The sequence below is a fragment of the Apostichopus japonicus genome, chromosome 11 (assembly GCF_037975245.1).
Source record: "Apostichopus japonicus isolate 1M-3 chromosome 11, ASM3797524v1, whole genome shotgun sequence".
Classification (NCBI taxonomy): Eukaryota; Metazoa; Echinodermata; class Holothuroidea; order Aspidochirotida; family Stichopodidae; genus Apostichopus; species Apostichopus japonicus.
Genome location: NC_092571.1, coordinates 5,519,296 through 5,544,796, shown reverse-complemented (window position 1 = coordinate 5,544,796; position 25,501 = coordinate 5,519,296). Strand labels below are relative to the sequence as shown.

Below are 25,501 nucleotides of genomic sequence, written 5' to 3'. Positions count from 1 at the left end.
ATAACGTAACCAACACTATAGCCAACACATTTGTGATCACAAATTGTGATCGGATTATGATCAAAATGCGGTTTTGAGATCTGAACATGGCATCGAAAATGTAAGAGATATAAGGTCACCTACAAGAAGGTCAACATATATGATAACATTGGTGACCACAGATGACATGACCGTGAAATTTGAAATGTTCCACCATTCACAACTTGTCCCAAAATATCAGCCATGGCATTGGGATTTAATTGCATAACTGCACACCCGGAGGTCAACCAATTGACCTTTCTGAACGGTGAGACCTAAATAGAGCATCAAAACTGTAAAAATTCAAACATTTTTTCTTTGCCCATTTTCCCCCCAAAATACTAGTTTTTTAACATTAATAAATTTTTAACATTAATAACTTTGCACACGAATGTCCCACGGGGGTCAACCCATTGACATTAATGATCAGAAGGTACCTTTGACATCTGAAAATAGCATCAAAACTGTAAAAATCCCCAAAACAAGTAAAGGTCACCAGAGGTCAAATTGAGGTCAAAGGTCACCCACATGCGGGTTGACAATTGGATTACATTTAAGTAATTTCCAACCCTAACGGACAATTCATTCTCAAGTGATCGCCAAAAAACTAGTTTTTTATCATTAATTGACCTTTGTTGACCTCGGATCACATGGCCGTTAAGTTTGAAAATATTTCCCTATACCATTTGCAACTTGTCCCAAAATATCAACTGTGACACACCTTGGCACTGAAAGTTATTGCACAAAATGTCTGAAATTTAACTTTGACCTTGTATAACTTCGCATTCGAAGGTCACACGGGGGTCAACCTATTGACATTTATGATCAGAAGGTACCTTTGACATCTGAAAATAGCATCGAAACTGTAAAAATCCCCAAAACATGAAAAAGGTCACAGAGGTCAAATTGAGGTCAAAGGTCACCCACATGCGGGTTGAAAATTGGATTACATTTAAGTAATTTCCAACCCTAACAGACAATTCGTTCTCGAGTTATTGCCAAAAAACTAGTTTTTTATCATTAATTGACCTTTGGTGACCTCGGATCACATGACCGTTAAGTTTGAAAATATTCCCCTATACCATTTGCAACTTGTCCCAAAATATCAACCGTGACACACCTTGGCACTGGGAGTTATTGCACAAAATGTCTGAAATTTAACTTTGACCTTGTATAACTTCGCATTCGAAGGTCACACGGGGGTCAACCTATTGACATTTATGATCAGAAGGTACCTTTGACATCTGAAAATAGCATCGAAACTGTAAAAATCCCCAAAACACGTAAAGGTCACCAGAGGTCAAATTGAGGTCAAAGGTCACCCAGATGCGGGTTGACGAGTTAAGTTTGAAAATGTTCCCCTAACCAGTTCACAACTTGTCCCAAAATATCAACCTTGTCACACATTGGCACTGGGAGTTATTGCAGTTTTAATATTTTTGGTTTTTGGACCATAACTGACCTATGGTGACCTTTGTGGGCACCAAAAACAATAGGGCACACCTTCTCCATATGGGGGATCCATAGTCCAAGTTTGGCCTCAATCCAACATTCCCTTATTGAGATAGAGCGTACCCAAGCAAGTGTCACAGACGCACACACACACACATACACACGCACGCCAACCTGACTGCATAGGTTCCTTTTGCTAAAGCAAGGAACCAAAAATGGTAATATCACTTTGAAGGGGAAAAATGGGACAGTATATTTTTTAAGCTCCTATTTAGTTACCTATTTATTATTTTAACACAGTACTCAGCTACCTCCGGAAAAATATACATTGTTCAACGACACGTAGGCGGGATAATATCGCTGTGTCGGATGAGACTGCAATTTGTCTCACAAGAAAGTATGAAATATAACAAAGAATACGATAAACCTGTACTTTTAGGCTTGTAGGCACTCCCCCCCCCCCACCATCCATGAAAAAGAAAATATTTCTTATATACACTAATGTCTGGGATGTCCAGGTCAAGGGCGGCGGAAGCACTTTTAATCTGGGGGCACCGACATCAAAGGGCTTTTTGCAGAAATTCGATTGGACTGATGCAGCCTTATATTTAGTACCCTTTATAACTCTTATTGTATTATCTTATTTGTGTATACACATCACTCCATCAAGGTCCCCCCCCCCCTTCAAGGAAATTATGCATACTAGCACTGCAATATCCAATGCGCAAATTGGGAAACAAGGAACAAGTTTTCTTTTGAGACAAAATGAGGTGAAATCATGCTAGTTGCTAATGTAGGAATCTTCAGAATTAGAGTTTTTTCTTGTTAATATCTTAACAAATTTTTTCCATTCGAAATAACTTTGAGTTTGACCCACAGAAATTCATTAAAAGTCACAGGGTTAGCCAGGATTTGCAAAGTTGTATGCACGACTATCTGAGCGGAGCGCCACCATCGGTTGGCGCGGAGCGTACTAGAAAATTTTTGGTTTTACAAACCCCTCAGATGGTCGGAAACGGCCCTTCTCGAGTGTTCATTCTGGTTCCCTGGCCTCTTGCAAACTTGAGGCACCTCAATTTTTATGTAGAAAAAAAGGCACATTTTTAACCTGCCCCCTGCGCCCCCCCCCCGGTTCCGCCGCCCTTGGTCCAGGTATACAATTGACTAGTTAGAAAAAAAATTGATCGTGCAAAAAGCGTGGTAGCCCAGATGAACTGCGCTTGCGGTGGTGTTACACGGAAATATTCGGGCATCATGATGCTAAGTAAAGAAAATCATGGAATTGTCGGGCAAAAATTTGAAAAGATTCGGGCAAGCTACTGTATATATATAAAAAAATATATATATATGTATTTTTTTCTCCTCTTAGGCTGCCCGAATTTTTCAGGACTTTTGCCCGAATTTCTTGTCCTCTGGAAATTTGGGGGGGCAGTCTGCCCCCCCGCCTCGTACGCCTATGTCCACAATAATAATTAGTTACGGTATTAAATAGTGTTTGCACGGGGTATCCGGGTACCCGCCCGACGCGATACTGTACCCGGTTCCTAATTTATTACCCGAATCATACGCAAAGTGTGATTTAAAAAAAAAAAACAAAAAATGGCAAACCTACTGTTAGGCAGATTTCCCATTGACTTAGTGTGGTGTTAGGCTACCGTGTGGTCGAAGATAACAGCAATAATGTAGGTACCTGCTCGACGCGATACTACCCGGTCCCTAATTTATTATCCGAATCCTACGCAAAGTGTGATTTAAAAAAAATTTCAAACCGATGGTTAGGCAGATTTCGCATTGACTTAGGCTGGTGTTAGGCTACCATGTGGTCGAAGATAACAGCAATAACGAAGATATCCCGTCGGTGGATACTACCTGGTTCCTAATTTATTACCCGAATCCTACGCAGTTTGAATTAAAAAAATAAAATTGCAAACCGATGGTTAGGCAGATTTTCTATTGACTAAGTGTGGCGTTAGTCTACCATGTGGTCGAAGATAATAGCAATAACAAAAGTATTCCATGGATATCTTATAACTGCGTCACAAATTCAGCTAATAAAAAGATGGCTAGGTTAGATTACCCCATTGACTTAGTGTGTTGTTAGGCAACCATGTGGTCAAACGTACTGTAACAGCAATAATGAAAGTATTCCATAGATATCTTATAACTGCGTCACAATTTCAATAAATAAACGGATGGTTAGGCTTAGCTAGATTTCTCATTGACTTAGTGTGGTGTTAGACTACCATGTGAAAGAAATTATTATTTATTCATTTGTTTATTTCATAGAAGGGAAAGCTGACAAGGAATTTTACGAGATGTTTATGGTTTATAGACGGGTAAACTAAAAAATATTAATCGCAAATGGCTTTTTACTAATCGTATATTCCAAATGCAATCAAATTGCGCAATATCGCGGCTAGTGTGAAACTTGGGCCTGCATAATAGATAGATAGATAGATAGATAGTAGTAGTAACAACTGTTTTCTGATCCAATAGAAGCGGAGAGCAAGCATAAGCAGCGGCGGCAGTGCGATGTTAGTAGTAATGTTAATTATATGAAGTTATTAACATGTTAATAAAAGAAACAAAGCAAATAGAAATGATTGAGAAGGTTTTATACCTTATATTATTCCGGTCTCCCTGGCCTGTGCATAAAACCACTCTCTTCTTTATAACAATTCAACATACTGACAATCAACGACAGATGGACGAAGACTTGTAGTTTATTGACCAATACATGTTGTGTTCTAAGGCAATAATTTCTTTATATTTTCTTGCTGTTTGTCTTAAGAAATGTTTTGTAATAAAGATTGCGTTCAATATATTAACGATGGGTATCATTTAGTCTGTTTCCTGCAAAGTCCTTATAGTCTGGTCGATAAAGGTGAAAAATAATAAAGTTGTGTTGAATTTATGATGGTATCAAATTCAAACGTAACAGAATGTTGTGTAAAAGGATACATAAAAAAGAATTCTCTGGCGAAAAGTTTTATGTGCTAGTCAATTTGGATGCTATAAATGGATTTCTAAAAGTTATCGGTATTAAAACACCCAGACAAAATTTATGCCGACGATGGAAAGCACGCGTACAGTATTATAGGTTCGATCTGCTTGCCCTCTGTTTGATAAAATTACATTCAGTGCACATATACTAAGCAACAAGCGCAGTACATATTGAGCAGCTAAATATAATTAAGGCCGAAGCCACGGACCCCTTTCTTGACGGAAACTAGCGCTACAAGACGAGAGTTATGCTGGAATCACTTCCATATTGGAACGCGCTGCACATAACGCTATTTCACACGTAGAAGGCTAGGCTTTTTATGTAACTGTGTGACTTGGCCGTAACTCAGTGCTCGATACCGGCGAATAAACAGAATGTACAAACGGAGACAGTTTTTCCCAAGAGGTTGCATTGAAGACCTCTTTTTTATATACCATAAATTTAAAAAATAATTAACATCCAATTTTGTTAGGAAGTGACAATTTCAACAAAAAGTCAAGCTTTTCTTTCTTGAAAGTTTATTGTGGGCCGTTGGTTAATGTTGCGCGATGTAGGCCTAGGATAAGCTCATTGCCTACCAATTTGACAATTGTGCTTGTATTACGATAGTTGTAGTTACGATGTTGTAAACAACAATAGGTGGGGAAACACTTTCTTGACGAAACAGTAGGTCGAACTCGGTAAATCACTACAGTATAATAACTTCCTGGACTGAGGGTATGGATCGTTTCTGCTCCTAGCAGCAGTGCTTTCTTTGTAACTCTATGCAGATTAAGTGCATGCTAGCTCTGTTGTATTTCAAAAAGGCTCGGGAGTGATCACTTGAGCTTGCTGCAATATTGAGACACACCTGAGTGCACACGAGCTGTGCTCTTCCGCGGCATACCGCAATGGCGAGTTTTGAAAAGGCCCCTTAGTACAAATCAACATCCAAACAGTCACTTTCTGAGCCTTGATTCAAAAAATTAACCTCCAGTAGAAGAATGAGAGAGAGCCTGAGTACTTACCAAATTGACAGGTGATGATATATTACTATTCATGAGGGCAATCATACCAGCAACAAGGTCACTGTATTAAAAAAAATACAAACAAAAATATGAATCAACATTCTAAAGTGCAAATTAACTATAACTACATGTTAAGATCAGGGTCAGTATATTTATTTAACAAAATCCAAAGATAAATATCAATAAACATTAAACAGATACAAGTTTACTGTGATATGAAATTATTTGTGGTGGCAATCAAGCCAGCAGCAAGGTCACATTATTTGAAAACTAGAAAGCAAACAAGCTTTATGATAACCTGCTATGTTTTCAATGAAAACATAAAAGGTAACACTACATACACATGTTTTAAGTTTCAACTGCAAATTTTGACTTTCACAAATAACAATAGGGTTACGGCACAGTCACTACGGTGAATCTGCAATACTAATTATGAAATTCACTCACTTTGGAGTTATTCATGTTTATTATGACTTTGACTTCTGGCAACCTCAATGACTTTTAGATTTTTCACAAAAATCTACATTTTGCTGTACTCAGTAAGGTGGATGCAAATATTATAAATGAAGTTCACTTAAGCTATTCTTTTGTAGTTACTGTTTTTATAAATCATATAAGCTTTTGACATCTGGAAAGAAGATGTTTTCTTGTACTCATTAAGGTGGTTTGACCTTCATCCAAGCTAAACAGACAGAGATATATTGTTAATAACACTTAAAATGGGTTAATAGGCAGTTGGCCCACTTGGATTTATTTGCTTGTATCTTGACCACCAAAATGGATCAGTATGAAAAGAATACATTAAGATCAGATAACTGGGCAAGTGAAGTTGTCAATTTCACTCAGGAATTACTTGCACCTTAAGCTGTAATTAATTAAAGGAAAAAAAGAAAATTGAATTCATCACATGGGAATGAATGAGTGGAATATAATACAGTTGATTCCTATTATAAGTACTAATAATTCTTGAGAAGCCACAATTCTCCTGTTAGAAAAAACATCAAATGCTTATTTATAAGTACTAATAATTCTTGAGAAGCCACAATTCTCCTGTTAGAAAAAACATCAAATGCTACATATGCAAGGGTGAAATTAAGATTTTGAGGTCCAGGAGCCCCTTTCTGGGAAAGGTGGCTCCTCACTCACAGGCTGCTTGGTTGACCTAGGTCCCACTTGGCAGGGACCAAGAGTCAGTTGTAATTTAAACAAAAAACATGTGTGTAGATTATATCTTGATCACAGGGGTGGGCTTGGTCAGACCATGAATATCTACAAGAAAGGCCAACTGAAAAGCCTGTCATGTAGAAGAGCCTATTCTTGAGCGACTACTTTTTAAAGAAATAAAAAAAAACAATAGCTATTTGGCTAGTGTGACTATGGGTCTATTCACCCAAAAAATTGACTTGTCCCTAATAATGCTACATTCTAGTCTCTGTAATTGTAATAGATGGCACAAGACAAGATGTAACATCATTTCTTTCCAACTGATGCTAGGTATAGATGTACATTCTACTTCTGATTGCACACTGGAAAATGGTATCTCTGTGCTATACAAATATATCCCTTAGAGGAAAGTGATGAACAACAATTATGTCACAGAATCATTGAAGCACTGGCTGCACTCTTGTTGTCCCAAGCAATTCCCAAAGAGACTTATTCCAATAATTTTCTCGTCAAAAACAATCTTGGTTTTCACAGTGTTTCAGAGTCAAATGAAATACCATGTGAGCTATGGGTTAAACGAGAGGTGCTGAGTATACTTATGGGATTTGATGACACTGAGATTGAAAGAGCCATATGTCTACAGTTGGTCCCGTTCCCATCAATACTAGAAGACCACGTCCCATCCATGTGAGATTTTTTATATAGTGACCAGGAGAAAGTTTTATGTACAGCTCTCTCATGACTCAGAGGTAAAAGAGATGTGATAGAAAACCAATGTAAAATGTGATGGGTCAACAGAGAAACTGCTTCAGTAATTTGAGGAAATTGTACCAAAAAGAGGATGGACCTACATTGGGAACTTTTTGTTGTGAAAGCAGGTGGGAATGTTTGAAGAGATATTAATTATACTTTTCATTTGGACAGTGTGGTAATTGTTTCTTTCTACAACATTACTACAAAGAAATCTGGCAAGTCGGTATTTGGACCATAAATTACTACAAGGGTTATGGAGAATTGACCAATATCAAAGACATATGATTATGAATGTACCCTGCATTGTCCTGACACTGTGTTAACTCTTCCAAACGAAACTCAATTTTGAAGACTTAACTTTATATGGATATTCAGGGTAAACTATTTTGCATGCTTCCTATAAAAAATAAAAAAGCAGAGAAACAAAGAGTGTTGTGTCTCTTAGTTAGCATTTAGAATGTAACAGACATGAAAGCATTGAATAAAGAAGGTATATCGATGATTTGCAAAGTGAACTACAGTAGAGATGATTCAGTAAGAGTTACGAAAACGCTTTAGCAAAAATGAATAGCTTAATCAAGGTTTGGCTTAAGTGCAATTTAAATGTACTAAGTGGTATTACAGTTGTCAAGTCGGTAAGTCTCCCCTTATTTAACGATTACTGTAGACAATGGCATTACCAGGTGCTGACGTTATGACAAAGATCAACTCCTTACTTTTTATATTTGTTTAGCCTTATAAATCTGATCGTGTTTGTCATTATCAGATAATCAAAGATTTTTCTTAAGGTGGTCTTAAAACGGTTGAATTTGTTAGCTATTGTTTAGGCTTAAAAATAAGTTGTTCCACTCCCTTTTTGGGGGGCAGTAGCAAAATTTTCGCTAGATGTATTTTGAAACAAAACTTTTTTCTTTTTTCCCTTGTTTGTGTTACTAAACCAAATTCTATCCTAACATTGTAAGTGTATGTCACAATGCAGCCTAGCCACCTCGCGGATTTCATATGCTTCGATAGTGATTTTTGTTCTTTTTTTTTTTACCACAATGGCAATGTATAATGGACTTGTTCCTTACCACCTCAGCTCTAAAGGACCCTTATCACTAACTCTTGGATTTTAAACATCCAAACTCAGAATATCGTGGTTACAATTTGTTACTTTTTTTTCGTAATTTGAGGTGCTCTGTCTGCTCCTTAAACATGCAATGTGTTTTGTCTTTTATTTTTTCTGATTATCAAATGAGGCAGTTGAAATTCCCATTATGAGAAACTCCAGAGTGTTATAACCATGGATACTAAATATTTGATACATTACTCCTTCAAGAGAAATTGATGAGAAACGTCCGCAGTATTTTACTCTAGTGACAAAACATGGCATAGGACCATCAAACCACAGACCTATAGACCCACCTTCAGGATACTTATCATGCTTAGTTTGGACTATGGAAATCAATCTCTCTTGACAAACTCCAATAACTGCATACATTTTCTGACTTTTGGAGAAACAGCTTTAATTGTGACTCAAAGTTGTTGTCACTTCCAAAAGACACTCCACTTAGCTCTGAAGTCAGTCCAAGAAACATTTGCAGGAACTGCAATGACCTCTATGAGTTTAATAAAATCTCAGATTATTCCCTACACTGTTAACCAAGCTGACTTCAAACAGAATTTTTCTTCAATTAAATGGTGCATTTTACAGACAAAAGTTGCCTGCACTGCGGGAAGTCAAGCAAATGTTTCAGGCTAGCAGACTATTGGAAAAGAAACTTACCCTAGGCCCTTGAAACATATCAATACTTAGATAGAAACACTGTAGTTCCCTTTAGCCACCTTTAAAGGCTTAAAGGGGATACTTTGAAGTACCCTGGTCTGTAAAATAGGTAAGAACATTCTTACAGAAACAATTATTTGGAAGATATAAATGCTGCCAATGAAGGCATATTTCTTACCAAGAGAACTATCTTTTTAAATGCTCATGACCAAAGAGCCACCACACTTAAAACTGACATAAATTCCACAAAACAAAACCTGTGACATAAAAAATGCACTAATGAAAATTGGACTTGAAGAGATGGACCTGCTGGATTCCAAATTTCCCCAACTGATAATTGCTTACAAAAGAGCACCTGCAGACAGTTTAAACTAGCATTGTGCAGTAGTCGGATTTCACACAACCGGTAGTGTTGCAACATGAATACCGGTATCGTAACTACAATGGGTATTTTTCTCAACTATCATCTATGGTTCAAAGCACTTAGTTACGAGACTCAATGTCATGTCCATAGCCTACAGTACCGCTCACGTATAACTGGACATGTGTACGCGCACATGGTCGTATAAACATGTACCATCGCGTATAAACTCGTTGACAAACAATTTCCGCCATGTTCCACCGAGAACAGGTTTACTTTGAATAGTTGGCAAAATTTTGAAGAAATAATAAAGTGTTACTAAGCGTTTCTTGTGTCAATTTTTTATATAATTTACCATTGGTTCCAACAGAATGAAAAAAAAAAAAAAAACTTCCACCCAACAAATTTGAAGCAGGGCCGGTTAAACACAAAAATGTTTCTCGTCTGCGCAATGGGCCGCCTTTCTCCTGATTCCCGAGTTTCTATTCGGATAACAAGAAATCTAAAGTATCCTTAAAATTATTTTGTAAAGGTTGGAACATATTCCAAACTAGTATCAGCGCATGAAAAGAAGAAAAATGGCCGCCCGTTTTTTTTCATATCTCAGAACAAGAAACATGTATTTTATTTGGATAATATAGAACAACTTTCGTTCCCTAGCTGTATGTCGATTTTTATAAAAACCTTCATGAAAATTAACAGACTTGTTTGAAAATGGATTTTGAAGCTCAGTCAACAATTTAAGAAATGCTTACCGTTAAATACTGGCGTCAAACAATACATTTCATATTTATTCCAATAAAGATCCACAAAGGATAAAAATGCTAAGTAGGATAAAAATGCTAAGTAGAGCTTACTAAAGAGAAATAGAAACTGCAGGTACATGGTCATTTTAAGTATCCAAGTACTATACAAAGAGATCGAGTTCACCGGAACACCCCTTTTCCCCATCACCTGAGGAAAACCGTCTTTTATAAATTATAGTAGGCCTACCATACAGTACTTTACATTTGATACAAAAGTTACTTCTACAACAGCTTCCCAAAATTTGTTTGTGTCGCACAGGGCATATTTTAAGCGAAATTAATTGATTAGCACGTTTTGCTAACCAACTGCCATTTTGATTAGCACTGCATAAAAATCGATTAGCATTGAGAAATTTGTGAATCTAGTAATCTTCATTTCTCATTTATGTATAAATGTATGTACTGTAGCCTAGATACGCCTGGTGCTATCATTCCACAAAGTATGCATCAAAAGGAGGACATATAAATAAATTCCTTGTGTGAAAATGCAGGTGGTATCCGTTTCTCATTTCTTTCAAATTTGAACTGAAGGTGGTATGATTGGTATCATGGTTGATAACTTGACGTACTTACCAAGTTACCACAACTACCATCCTTCTACAACTACAGTCTTCTACAGTGAGTAATTAGCTTGTGGATGGTCCAGCCGCTCCAGCGACTCCAGCAGGTCCACTCCTCCTGACTTTATCAGAGAAGAACATGTTGACTGAAGCAGATGGATCAAAGTCATCGAAATCAGGCCCATCTATATCGATGCGGAGGAGATGGTTCAGGGTGCTCTCGCTGAGGCTATTTCTCCAGTCACTTTTCACTCTCCTCATGAATGAGAATGCCGGCTCTACTTTGGCATTTGATACAGGCAGAAGTTTCAGCACAATGAACACATGCAGTAGATTGGGATATTGTGTCTTCAAGATGCTGTAGCCAGCTGACCAGAAGTCAGCCCTGCTGAGATGGGACAGGTTACTGTACCAGAACAGCTTCATCTCAGTGAACTCACTTTCTAATGCATCAGGCCTGACACTGTGAAGCTGGAACAGGCCATCAAAATGTGTCTTCACCTGTAAGAGTTCTTCCTTCCCAAACTCTGTTAGAGACTCTTTATTCTTGGGCCAGAGAGCAGGGTCCAATAGCACCAGTCCCTTGAAGATCCTCTCATTCTGTAGGTCTTCGAACCTCTGCTCAATACAATGTTTGAGGCTGGCAGCATATCCCCTAACATCCTCCTCAATTGTCCGTAGGCTAGCCTCTACATCCGTTAGGCGGACACCTTTGAAACAAACATTGTTTGGCTCTGCTTGAAATGAGACTTCAGATTCACTCAGGAACCCAGATGATCTGCTCACACCTGCTGCAGCTCCATTCACGATATCGTCAAGATTACCAAGCAGAGCCTCAACCCCAGCCTTTGCGAAAGGAAGGTCACACACATCACCTTGCAGATTACAGGACAAACGAGTGACAGGCTCCAGAAGTTCTCGAAAAAATAGCAAATTCAGGACAAACCTACAGCTCTTTAACTTCTTGAGGTAGCCTCTGAATTTTGCTGTGTCAATGGCATTACTCTCAGTGACAAGGTTCTCCAGATGGGAAACTATCACACTATAAGACCTGATCAGGGCATCACATGCTCTGCTTTTGTGTTGTGCCCACCTTGTACCACTGACACGAACAGGTCTTACAACAGCCTCCCCCAGAATTTCTGCCAGGGTTCTCAAGTCCCGAAGCCTCTTGGGACTTCTCCCATATGTGGAGTGAATTGCAGTTAGTATGTCAATGATCTGTTCAACATAATACTGAGAGAAAGCGTCTTTCAGGGCAAGCTCCAGACGATGATTCATACAGTGCATTGTGACTAACCAAGGCGAGTCTTGTCTGAGTAATGCTGCCAGTCCACGATTCCTCCCCATGTTCACACTAGCACCATCACAGCATAATCCAACAAGCTTATTTTGCATGTTTTTCACACCAAGTTCCTGGAATGCATCAATTATAGTCTGTTTCCAGCCTTGTCCTGTAGCATCATGTGCATCAGACAGTTTGAAGAATCTACATGCCGTTTCACCTGATTCCGTCAGATATAGAACATAGATTAGTTCCTTTTCTATAACACTTGCATCGGTTGATCCGTCGGTCAGAATTGTGATGTACGGCGACTGATTGAGCTCTTGCACTAGTTCATCCTCAAATGCCTGTCCGATGTATGTGGTGAACTCACTACACTTTTCCTCATTTATGTATTTGGTCCCAAGAGGCACCTTATGTCGTTTTTCAGTTTTGCATACACTAGGGAATTTAGAGAATGGAAGCTCCTCTTTGGCGAGCATATATGAGATTTCAATGAGTTTACTCACGCAAGATTCCTCATCGGAATTGGATTTCTTGAAGGCTTTGCCCAATGGTGTCGAGCTGTATATTTCTGACAGGGTTCTCTTGACTCCTCTTGAAAGGGCAATTGCCTTTACGTGCATCTCCGTCCTGCTGTGCTTTTTCACATTGTCTTTTTTCATTGCGGATCCTGTGATCCCTTCGACAAAAGAGTTGGAATAGTTCCGTAGGGCCCTGACCCTCTCCTTCTCATCAAAACACACACGACACCCCAGTCGCTCAACTAACCTACTCGCGCCAGGAGTCAAGTCATATTCCAGCCACGACCAATTGTTCTCCGAAATCCATTTCTTAGCCGTTTCCTCCTTTAAACCTTTAACTGCCATGACGAAGTATTCGGAAGTAAATTACAAAACGGAATCTGTGGAAACTGCGCGATCACAAATCCTGAACTCCTTATTCTGTAACAATGTAATTTCTGTTCAACCGATGGCGATAAATCCGATAATCCTATTACATTCTGGCCGCTAGTGAAACTACAGTACTACACAGTGCAATATTATTATTGTAATGTTAGCCTATAGCCAGCACCAGTAGGCTAGTAGCCCACAACGTGGTATTGCAATGTTCACCAAAATGATTACTGTGTGCACTGCGCGCGGCTGCCAAGCATGCGATTGGCGTACGTGACAACAACAAACGTTGAGTTACGTCATAACCCAAAGAGGTATAAACTACTGGAAGAAGCATCTGCCCTAGCTCCGCACCGATACTTGAACAGCGCCCACATCCCACAACATATATCATTAGCAATATCAGTTACGCGATGGTCCGTATCATAGTGGTACTGGTACAGTACGGATGTATCAATGACCATACTTCTAGTAATTTATACTGCCCGCACATACGTAGCGCCCGTTCGCGGACTACGACTGTCATTGATATAGTACATACTACGGCGCTGTGTAAAACATGCATTAGCAACTTGATTGCGATTTCCAGTTAGGCTATATTGGTGATGGAAAAACGTAGCGATTCTTGATTCGCAGAACTTGCGAATCAACTAGGGAAATGATTCGCAAACAGGCTATTTCGACTCGCAAACTGCGATGCGAACCCGGTTAAAATATGCCCTGGTGTCGCAATAGTTTAAGTTTTAACAGAGCAGCGCAGTACCATTCATAATTTTCATATTACACCAAAATTTACACTCTGCGTCCAGATGGCGGGAAAATTTACCATCGTGTTCAATGTGTTGTCGTTCCCATGGTGCAATGAACTTGGGCAAGTTGCCAAGTTCGAATATCCATGACCTACTTATGTTCCGTGACCAATGTCAATGGGAATTATGTGTGTAAAAACTCAGGGTTTTCCACGTGTAATATATATGGAAGTTTTAAGTAAGCGGAGCGAATTTCGGGGCGGCTCTTTGATTTTGAGGAAGCACTTATCTAATCATCAATTTTTGTGAAAAATATCATACGTTTTTTTTTTACAGAAAATATTTTTGACTAGTAATTGGAAACTCAATGTATCAAGAAGTACTGGGTCTAGACCTCAAGTGCAAAATGTTGTTTTTTCATTTAAGGTTATCGTGGCTTTCTTGCAAGGTGTATACGTGTAACTTTCGATGTAGGCTACGTAAATACGGGATTATAAACTACATACATAATAGTAAATATTTATTTATATCGTTAATCGGTTGATGTTTACTTCAAAAAATAACCAGTACTTTCAATACGTGCGATATCAATTTTCGTACAAAAGTTCTTAAAAATTAAAAAAAGTAGCCAAAGATAACTAGAAATGACATCGTGGAACGCATTAATAAACGAATCCAATTCATTACAGCATCTAATCTCAAGTACCGTACTGCACTGTGTACCAGTACCGTACCCTAGGCTATCTTAACATACAGTCCCGTGCTAAGATGGATTTAAACTGGATATACTCCCTTCGGTTTTGGCTCAAAAATTATTAAATCGTTATAATTATTATAACAAAATGGGGTGAAATGCATAAGGGTAAGATTTTGTACATGGGAACCTTCACAATCATCGTTTGAAGGAAGAATAAATAACACAAATTTCAGAATAACTTTGAGGTCCCGTAACATGCTGAGCCTAAGTAACGTTCGATATTTGGTGTAGCCTAGAGGTCCAAATTACTACGTGAAAAGTTGATTCGTTAATATAAAGGACTAGGCCAGTGTGTAAATTGATCAGATATTATTCAAACTAAGAACACAGAAACCAGAAATAAACGTGTTTTGTTTTCTTTATTTCAAAAAGTAACACGTAGATATTTTTATTTTTTCTGGGATTCCCGGGAATGATACCGAAACGAATGTAATAACCGTTTGTTTTCCCAATACCGGTAGTAGTTACACATTGCACTGTGATCGGGATTAGTCAATACCGGGATCGGGATACCGGTATTCACTCGACTACCGGGATCCCGCACAACCCTAGTTTAAACATAATGGATTCACAAATTAAAGCACTTTAATGACAATTACCCACTGAACTAGTTGTTAAGGTGAACTACTGATGATGTGGTGCAACTCTAGGCATACAGTATATGTTACCAGAAACTTGTCTAATGGACATATCTTTTTTCAAATAACAGCCAAGGTTGTTCATATCTGAATCACTGTTTACTTTTGGTTCTATCTTATCACAATAGTATGATGTCAACTACTGATCATTTGCTAAATGTTACTTTTGCAGTCAGAATTGACTGATGTTAGTTTGAAAATAACTGTCTTCTGAGGGTTCACATAGTATTTGTGGCAACAATCCAAGCAATTACATGTTTGCTTGTCACATAGCTCATAAACTAGAGCTATAATACAGGTACTTACGAAACATACTGGAATGACCTAGTCTGCTTGCCAGATCCAAATATTGTTATTGGCTCTCCCTTGAGAGACTGGATGATGAAATTGCTGACCACTCGACCATCGTTCATGTGCATTCTGGGACCAAAGGTGTTGAATATTCTAGCTACTCGTACTTCAACATTTTCCTAGAGTGACAGTGAAACATAAGTGAGACAGAAGTATGTTAACATTACCTCAGTATCTTCAAAAGAAAATGGAATTCATCAATATAAGAGTGACAGCATGATGATCCAAACACTCACAAAGACTGAAGTAGTGACAAAACTTCAATTGAGTCAATGAAAAGTGGTTGCTAAAACTTACTTAATTGCAATAACTGCTTCTCTTATCAAAAGTGTTGCCCAATATCTTCTTTGCTTCATTTTTCTCATAATTTCTCAGTCAATTGTATGTTCATGGATGCCAATAGTTCTTTGTTCATGTTTGTTCATTCACTGTTTATAATTTCCTAGTTACTCTTTTTGTCATTTTGCATATTTTCTAGTAGCGATTGGAGCAGGAAGATGACTGTAAACATTCTCAGGCCAGAAAAAAGGAGGTTACACAGGAACCTCTTTCCCGGGAAATTTTAGTTACTCACAGGAAATTTTGGAGCAGAGATAAAAAAATAAATCTTCATTACTCGTGGGAAATTTTGGAGCAGAGATAAAAAAACAGGCAGCAAAAACATGAAGAGGGAGGAAAAAAGAAAGAAAGATGGAAAGGAAAATGAAAAGAAATTAGTGTCCCACAATAAAACATCATATGTGAACCATTACATTAGCACATTAAGCTCTATTATTACCGATTTACCGTCAGTCACTATCTGCGGGTCAATATAGGCCTACGTGCACTACGTGACCTAGGCTACACCAAATATCGAACGTTACTTAGGCTCAGCATGTTACAGGACTTCAAAGTTATTCTGAAAATTTCGTTATTTATTTTTCCTTCAAACGTTGATTGTGAAGGTTCCCATGTACAAAATCTTAACCTTATGCATTTCACCCCATTTTGTTATAATAATTATAAAGATTTAATAAATTTTGAGCCAAAACCCCAGGGAGTATATCCAGTTTAAATCTGGAACTGTATATTATTATAGCCTAGGGTACGGTACTGGTACACACTGCTGTGCGGTACTTGAGAGTTGATGCTGTAATGAAATTGAATTGTCATTTATAGTTATCTTTCTTTCCCCACTTTTTTAATTTTTAAGATTTTTTGTACGAAAGATTGATATTGTACATATTGAAAGTATATTTTCTGGAGTAAACAACAGCAATTAACGATATGAATAAATCTGTACTATTCTTATGTATGTAGTTTATCATCCCGTATTTATGTAGCTCCTATGTTACATTCTTATTGTCTGAAGTTCCAAACATGTGACTTGTTGATAGTTAGAAACTTTTCATTGTGAACTTTTGAACTTGAAGGGGTTGCCCTATTCCAATATCATGGAATAGTGTGGAACTCCCAATTTCTTTTTGGGTACGGGTTACTAGTTTAATCCACGTGCGAACGTGATAATCTTATATCTTACGTCGAGTATGAAGAAGGATAGTGTGGGTTGCTTTTTTCCAAGGTTTGTGCTTTTCTTTTGGAAGTGTATGTTAAAAAACAAAAGCCCTAATAGAGTGTGTTATTTTTTATAACCGTACGTGTCAGAGTATGTACATACTGTAGCCTAGGCTATGCATATTGAATTTATGAGATTGACAGTCTCGTAACTAAGTGCTTTGAACCAATGATGAAAGTTGAGGAAAATACTGGTTGAAGTTACGATACCGGGATTCAAGTTGCGACAAAACGACTCATGTGCTACTGTAACATGGTTTAACACATGAGTAGTACACTGGCAATCACTGTAAAATGGGCCACCAAATCGCGTCAATTGGGTCTTCAATTTTCAAAAAGGTTCAGCTTCTGCTTCTGAGGGGGGCTCATCCCCTTTCAGACACCCCCCTACAATGCGTTCCACGAAGGAAAATCCGACTTAGTCGGATTTATGTTCCAGGGAAAAAAACATTTTTTCTGACCATGAACATTCTTAATTTTTCCAAGCTATAAATACCTGGCCCAGGAATTTAAATTGAATAAAAATTCACTACCATTGTTCACAGTTTGCAGATAAATTTCTATACAAAGTAATGAAAAAAGTCAGGTGTTCCTTCCCATCATGTGATTTTTGCTTTCTTCTTGATGTCAATATTAGAGAGCATAAATGTACTGAAAAGATATCAAAAAAGAATTCCTTACCATGATATGTGTCTAATGTAGTGTGCAGGCGCTTAGCCAAGGGGGGGGGGGGGGGCGAAGGGGGCAGCCGCCCCCCTTGAGCATTTTTTGATAATTTTTTTCAGTGTTTTTATGATATCGCTAGTAATTTCAAAAGAGAAAATGCTTATGATGCAACTTAGAAGGCCTGGGAAGTGCCATTTCCAGCGATCTGGGAGGCATTTTCAGCCAAAATTTTCTGGTACGCTTTGCGCCAACCATGGTGGCGCTACGCTTAGATAGTTTGCAATGCCGAATCTACGGCTCTGATAATTTGACTACAGTTTCGCCCCTCCCTTAGCAAATTCCTGGCTACGCACCTGGTAGTGTGTAGCATATGTAATATTGCTACATTTCTTGCAGCTACACCTTTGTACTTGTTAACAAGTTCAAAAGTATAACAATTTTGTATCAAATTTAGTCAAAGGGTCCTGTGCACAACACACTTTACCATTTAATCAAGAAAAATAAAAATTTCATTGAAACAGGATTCTTTCATAACCTGTTCACATAACACAACAGGATGCTTATATGTATATATATATATTTGCATAGTACAGTTATGGTATGCATGAGACAAACTAATATTACCCAGAAGGAAAGTTTTTAACCTTTTTCAACACTATTTTGTAGCCTGATGGAATAAAAAAAAAGATGCAATGACCAGCTAATGAGCATACATGTATTGTTACAACTTGCATTTATAAGGAACATATACCTGCTTTGCATATGCATAACACATTGTCTCTGCTACTCTCTTGCCTTCATCATAGCAAGCTCTGGGTCCTATAGGATTAACATGTCCCCAATATTCTTCATTCTGAGGATGTTCTTGTGGGTCTAAAAAAAGAAGAAGAAAGGGATCAATTCACAGATTGTACAGAAGTAATTGCAAGGCAACTATTTGGCGTGTCCGATCACCCGAGGCAGCCAAAATCATAGAAATTTCACAAACTTTATGTCCAGTTTATTTTAAATGATCAATCAATATTTTGAAACAAAAAATTGTGTTTGGAAAGTTTTTCATTATTATTTAAGTTCTCATATCCTTGATTTTGCTAACATAGCTTATATAGCATTTTCATCATTATTAATTAATAAAATACACCCTGGGCAGCAAAGTTGAACCAAATCAGTTCATATAATTCTATAATTCTGCTTCTGTTTACATTCTACTGTTCTTTGTTATGTACAGATGTACTTTCCATGAGATCTTGTTATTCTTCGTTGTTTGTTACAATATCTTCTGAAAACTGGACTTTTAATCACAAATACAATTGTGTTGAGCTTAAATGATAGAAATACGATGAAAATATATGATGCTATAATGTTACATGATAAAATAGTCACTTGTATGACTGCCATATCATTGTACAGATTCCTCTCTTATTGTTGAAATTATCAAATTTATTCTAGCACTGTGTGAACAAATGATGTTTACCACACATTTGTGACATGTTGATATGAGCCAGTTCCTCCTTCAATTGCAACATCAATTGAGCAATTTTGCCAGTAGATGGGACAGAACTACATATGGCATATAGGGTATCTTACTAGCAATAATAAGAACACACAATAAGAATGACAAGCAGCTGTCATACCCTATCTTCTCTATAGGAAAGCAAACTTATCAAGAGCATATAGTTTTATGCATGCTCCAAGCTTAGCTGGTTGGTAATATATGATGCTCCCTTAATATAACAACACTAGTATATCTTTCTTAGTTAGGTCTTCTGATATAACAATCAGTCTACCAGGATGTGTTGCCAGAGGTATTTTAGTATCAATAGAAAGAACATGTCTCAAGAAACCAAGCATGTATTAGACCCTTGGTATTGTGGAAGGTCAAAGGACATGGCAGGAGAGTAGACATGCTTTTTGTGGGCTCTCAAATTTTTCTTCACTTTGATGACTCTCACATCATCTTTATCCAACAAAAGTGGGGATATAACTTGTTGCGGCTATTTTCAATTCTTAGCTGTCATCTGAACATTAAAATGGGAAAATGTCAAGCAGCAAAATACAAAAGAAGTCTGGCCTATCGCCTACACAATGTCAACTCCGAACCTTATGCTACAGCACCAGGCAAGCTGAATCAGACAATGCATGCTACGATACTGAGTGTAATATTAGATGCCTTGGAGGAGGCGGTTCAAAACATTTTCACTAAACTTAAATAGCTACTGTACAGAGAGACTTTGGCACAGCCCTTGATATTCAGTGTATCAGAGTAGAAAAAGAAAACAACATAAAAAGATCATTATGGGAAAGTTTATCAAAATGAGTTGAGCAATTGGAAGCAGACAGATATAAACAGTCTGCCTGGATTTACAACCATGAGAGATTTTCTTACTGCAACAATTTGCAAATTGTTGGATACCCTTTGTCGGAAAAAGAAGATTGCATGGAAATAGCATCAGCAAGTGTTACAGAAAGTGGGTATCCAACCTGTAAAATCAAACTTGCTCACAGAGATGGTAAGAGTGTGAAGTGAAGAAGCCGACATAGCCAGGAAATCTGTTTTTTTCAGGACAAGCTGAAGACAATAGGGGAAGCAAGGGGATCACTAGAGAATGATAGCTTTTTCATAATTGATGATCTTACCCCAACTGACCTCAGAGAGAAAAGAAATGGGCCAAACAAGCTTCAGACTATTTCGTAGTGGGACGAGTTTCAATTTTCTGGGAGAGAATGGATATCCCAGACTTACCGTTAGCAGTCATCAAACCACTGAGTGTAAGATCTACAACAGCTTTCTGTTATTTACACATATGAACTACAGGGATTTACTTTGCCACTTTTATATTCTAGCTGAACCACTCCTTGTTCAGTTGACTTATGGGTGTTTTATGTGGTGAGTGTCATGTTATATTATTATTATTACGATACTTGTCTGCCATCATGTTACTGTGGCCTACGTGGGGCTTCTATCACCCTTTCCGGTTGACCTAGTTTCAATATGATTGGAAAGGCTGCCAATTGAATGGATTCTCTTTCCCTTTTTGTTTCCTTTTTTTTCTAGGATATGTTTGTGGCTATCATTGGTTTTTTACATACTTAAAGACCAACTATGTTTTTTTTATATGGGTTTTTCCATTAATTTGGGAGTTTACATACCCATAATCAACATGTGTAAAAATAATCTTCGAAAACCTACTATAACCCATCAAAAAATGACCACGAAAATGGACATTTTGGGTAGTCACATGACATGAACCTCTGGAATGTCTGAAAACAGAGATTGACCAAAAGTAGCCTCTGGTCACTGTGTGACGTCATAATTGGTATACCAGGAAAATCAAACGCTAAACTAGGCACTGTTTATACACAGATAGCACACAATTGTACTGTATTTGACTTCCAATTTCGAGCGTTTGAAAAGCTTTTAGCTTAAAACAAGAAAATATGAAGGTAAACAACTAGTTTAAGACAATTTTAAGCAGAAAATATATACATGGTCTACATATGCGTGATATAATGTTACATGTAAGAACGGCAAGGGCGTGTTATGAGGAGACTTGAAAGGGTTAATTTCACATTAGCTATGTCCGCCACAGTTGTCGAAAGTATATAATTTTCGCAGAATGAGACATTTGCAGCATACACAGAGGCCGGGTCATGCATGTGGACTTATGGGCATGAGATACTCCGGGTGCTAAAATCTTTCTGCATGGATCTCACAAATTTATCCAAAGTCTACGACGTTTTACGTCGGTTCTTCTACTCGGAAAGCTAAAAAAGCTGATGCTTTTGTTGGCTGAGGTATAACTACAACCTCCAACAACACAGAATTGTGGCATTTCGGGGGGAAAGGAGTAATATCGTTGATGTTTTTGGCAGCTCAAGTATACAACTTTACACACTGAAAGTATTGTTGTGAGTGCGTTATACCAACGGTGACATCACATGGTCACCTGATGTCTTAGGAATGTTTCAGGAATGTCTGAAATACTGTAGGTTCCCTAAAAAGCTGACTTTTCTTCCCATTTTTCACATAGTTAACGTCTGAAATTGGTAAAGTTAATGACAGCAATGTAATTGGAGTGAGTTAAGGATTACATATATATATGCAAAATGGTGGGATTTTATGTTCATCAAAAAGTCTCCATAGTTGGTCTTTAAATGATTACTTGAATGCTTTCATGGCATAGTAAGGATTCATCCAAATTCTACCTACATGTCATGCAATTAGAAACTGTTTTGATGTTGGTTGCTACCCCTGGACAAAAAAAAATGTCAAATGCACATTGCAAACATAACCATGGACATGCTTGAAGGACAGACTTACGATTAATAAGAAAATGATTTATTCAGCTGATACATCACAATAACTTGGGGGGGGGATGGGGTGGGTGCGTAGAGGGGGTAATTTCATTCTCATTTCTGGACCTGCTTTCAACTATTCCATTTTATACAGGTACTGTATACATGTACATTCAAGGGAAGGTATAGTTAAACTGCTTCAGGAAAGGTTGATGCAGCCACACAATAGCCATTGCCCACTCTCTCCCAGACCCTGAACTTGTCTTAAGAATAGTGTTCACACGGGTCCAAAAATCGGTACCTGTCGGGTATTCGGGTACAAAATTGTTTACACTCTTGTATCGCAATTTTCAAGAAATTATTATTTTTTAGTTATCGCGTCTATAATCTATTAGTAAAAACTTGTTAAATTCCTTGTCAGTCTTTCCTTGTATGAAATAAACGAATGAATAAATAATAATTGTGAGAATTCTTCCAATTTCTTACACCTAACACCACACTAAGTTTATGGGGTAATCTAGCGTAACCATGTTTATTAGCTGAAATTGTGACGCAATTATAAGGTATCCATGGAATACTTTTGTTATTGCTGTTATCTGCGACCACATGGTAGCCTAACACCACACTAAGTCAATGGGAATCTTGCCTAACCATTCGTTTGCAGCAGAAAATAAAATCACACTGCGTAGGATTTGGGTAATAAATTACGAACCGGGTAGTAACGCGTAGGCGGGTACCCGGATACCCCGTGAAAACACTATCTAAAGATTAATGATATGAAGAGGTTTAGTGGGTGGCTGAGCCTTAAATACTTTTGCATCAAAATTTGCGATCAATAAATAGGCGTAGGGATAAGTACTACAAAATTTCGCGCAACCGGTATACCCATACATTAATGGGCATCATGAAACATTTAATAAACTCATTGTATATCAATCCAATAATTTTGTTCTCTGTAAATTTAATAACACCAGTTGAAGATATTTTTAATTTTTAGGCATTCCTGAATAACAGTTAACCTGAAAATTTCGTTCCGTTTTGTTGTCCGTCCCGCGTTACGTTCGTTTAAGCAGCGTTACGTTCGCCTTGTCAAATAATTGTTTTGACCTATCGTTAGCAGAGTGCTACATGTACACATGGAAGTAAGGCTACTTCGTAGCAGATGGTCAAAATAAATCAAAATATCCGTACCACCAGTCCAACAAAACTTTTCAGTTTAAAGTTTTAATACTTTTCCTAAGTTAAAGAACGTAACGGTAAATCGAACGTCACGCAGGTGGACGGAAGTTGTCAAAATGTGATTGTTTAGTTTCGTTTTGTACTTACGAAAATGTTTGGCCTGACACATTTGAAGACTGACTTGATACAGACTCAATAATGGTGCGATAACAGAACATTGATGACGATAAGTTCGTTCACCTTCAACGAAGTTTCTTTGGTGATCGAGCGAACGTATGGCAAGCCGTTTTATCATTTACATCACAATTTGTCTTAAGTCGAATACATTTCACTTAAGTGGTATTCAATTTCATTTAAGCAGAATACTATTTAACTTAAGTGGAATTCTATTTCACTAAGTGGAATACCATTCCACTTAAGCTTAATTGTAGTTTACTTAAGCTGAATTCATCAACTTGTCACTGCATTTTACTTAAGCTAAATTCTATCTCAGTTAAGTGGAATTGAATGCATTTCACTTAAGTGGAATTGTATTCTACTTAAGTGGAATACAATTCCACTTAAGTGGAATGACCTGTCTATATCACTTAAGTGGAATACAATTCCACTTAATTGGAAATGCATTCCACTTAAGTGAAATGTGATTGGATAGTCTATTTCACTTAAGTGGAATGTGATTGGCTAGTCTATTCCACTTAAGTGGAATGTGATTGGCTAGTACATTCAACGCCAAACTTTGCCCTGCCTTTGCGTGCCATTATACACAACTTGCCGCGATACGTGTACGTACGTACGTGGTGTCGATATGTATATCGGCTGAATTTTGGCTGTCCATCAGGATCCAGCTAGCACTTAACATCCGTGCAAGGTGTGAACCTACGTACCTGACCTGGTACCTGACGAATACCATTACCAAAATAAAGCCATGGCAAATACATTAAAAGTGGTTGAAGCTACAGTCGAAAATGCATTGACAAGGGCAAGAAAACGTATTACTTTTTTTTTGATTTGATGGAATCTTTCGTAAAAAGTAAAAATTAAAAGTAAAAAAAAAGTAAAAATTTTTAAAAGTAAAAATTTAAATTTAAAAGTAAAAATTTTAAAAGTAAAAAGTAAAAAAGTAAAACAAAAGTAAAAAACTAAAAAAAGTAAAAAAAAAAAGTAAAAATTTCGTAAAAAGTTTCACTATCTAAAAGGTTAAAAGTTCTGCCTATGTTACTTAATTAAACAAGATGTAAGTCGCCTCTGTTGTGCATCATACTGACTGTTCCCCTGTGCAAGTGAGGAAACAACAATTCTAATTGTGTCTCTAACAACAACAATTATTTGATCGCATTCCTGCAATGTTAGATGTGAATGATTAGCCATAGCCATGATGTACACCTGCAACGAGGATCGACTACATCATCATATGTGATGGGCAGTTGAATGCGTAATGACGAACATTACCCTAAATTGTGATTATATATAAGCCACATACCGTATCAACATTTCATCTTAAGTGGAATTGCATTTTACTGAAGCAGAATAGAATTCCACTTAAGTGAAATTGACGCCCAAAAGATATTATTCCACTTAAGTGAAATTGTATTCCACTTAAGTGGAATGCATTTCCACTTAAGTGAAATAGAAATGTCAATTTCCACTTAAGTGAAATGGAATTCTACTTAAGTGAAGTTGAATTCCACTTAAGTGTAATACATGTTACTTAAGTGGAATAACATTTCACTTAAGTAGAATGTATTCCACTTAAGTGAAATGTATTCGACTTAAGTCTATTTGTGAGGTAAATGTTAAAATGGCTTGCCATACGAAAGTGACATGGAAGTGTGGACAGACATAATGTTCAACATCAAAGATTGCTTAATAACTCACACATTTTTATAATTACTGCAATGTTTTGGACAAGATGATGACGGGCGATTTCCAATGTTGCAATCACATTGACTGACGGGAGAATTTGTTTCTTTGTTTTTGAAGGAAATAATACATTTGATCACAAATTGGATAGAACTTTAGAAGTTCAAGGTAAAGAAATTCAATGTCTGATTAGTGAAAATTGAATGGGGAGTAGAACCAAAACTATTTTTTATTTTGTTCCACTATTCTGTTCTAAGAAATGGTGGACAATATTTGAAGGGGTGGTTAATTTTAAAAGAAAAGGCCTCAAGAAAATGAGGTGTATAAAGATATGGGACCCTAGTCCGTCCAGAATATATAGTTCCTCTTAATAAAAA

The 25,501-nt window shown here is 37.4% G+C and overlaps 2 protein-coding genes across 4 annotated transcripts in view; both read right to left on the bottom strand.

Annotated features, from left to right (window-relative positions):
* Positions 1–25,501, bottom strand: part of LOC139975651 (UDP-glucuronic acid decarboxylase 1-like) — a 79,224-nt gene that overhangs the window by 16,539 nt on the left and 37,184 nt on the right. For all 3 annotated transcript variants that reach the window (XR_011795821.1, XM_071983738.1, XM_071983737.1), the window contains 3 exons: positions 18,541–18,662; positions 15,525–15,688; positions 5,482–5,542 (listed from right to left, as the gene is read on the bottom strand). Coding sequence is in view for 2 of the 3 variants with exons in the window: in XM_071983738.1 (XP_071839839.1) it covers positions 5,482–5,542; positions 15,525–15,688; positions 18,541–18,662 (347 nt within the window). In the remaining variant the exon portion in view is untranslated. The remainder of the gene's footprint in view (positions 1–5,481; positions 5,543–15,524; positions 15,689–18,540; positions 18,663–25,501) is intronic.
* Positions 10,014–15,515, bottom strand: LOC139975650 (zinc finger protein 862-like). Its single transcript, XM_071983735.1, has one exon. It carries the CDS (start codon positions 13,045–13,047, stop codon positions 10,960–10,962), a length of 2,088 nt encoding a protein of 695 aa, XP_071839836.1. The 5' UTR covers positions 13,048–15,515; the 3' UTR covers positions 10,014–10,959.

Coding starts and splice junctions, on each gene's coding strand:
- LOC139975650 (XM_071983735.1), bottom strand. CDS start 13,047: ATGGCAGTTAAAGGTTTAAAGGAGGAAACGGCTAAGAAATGGATTTCG.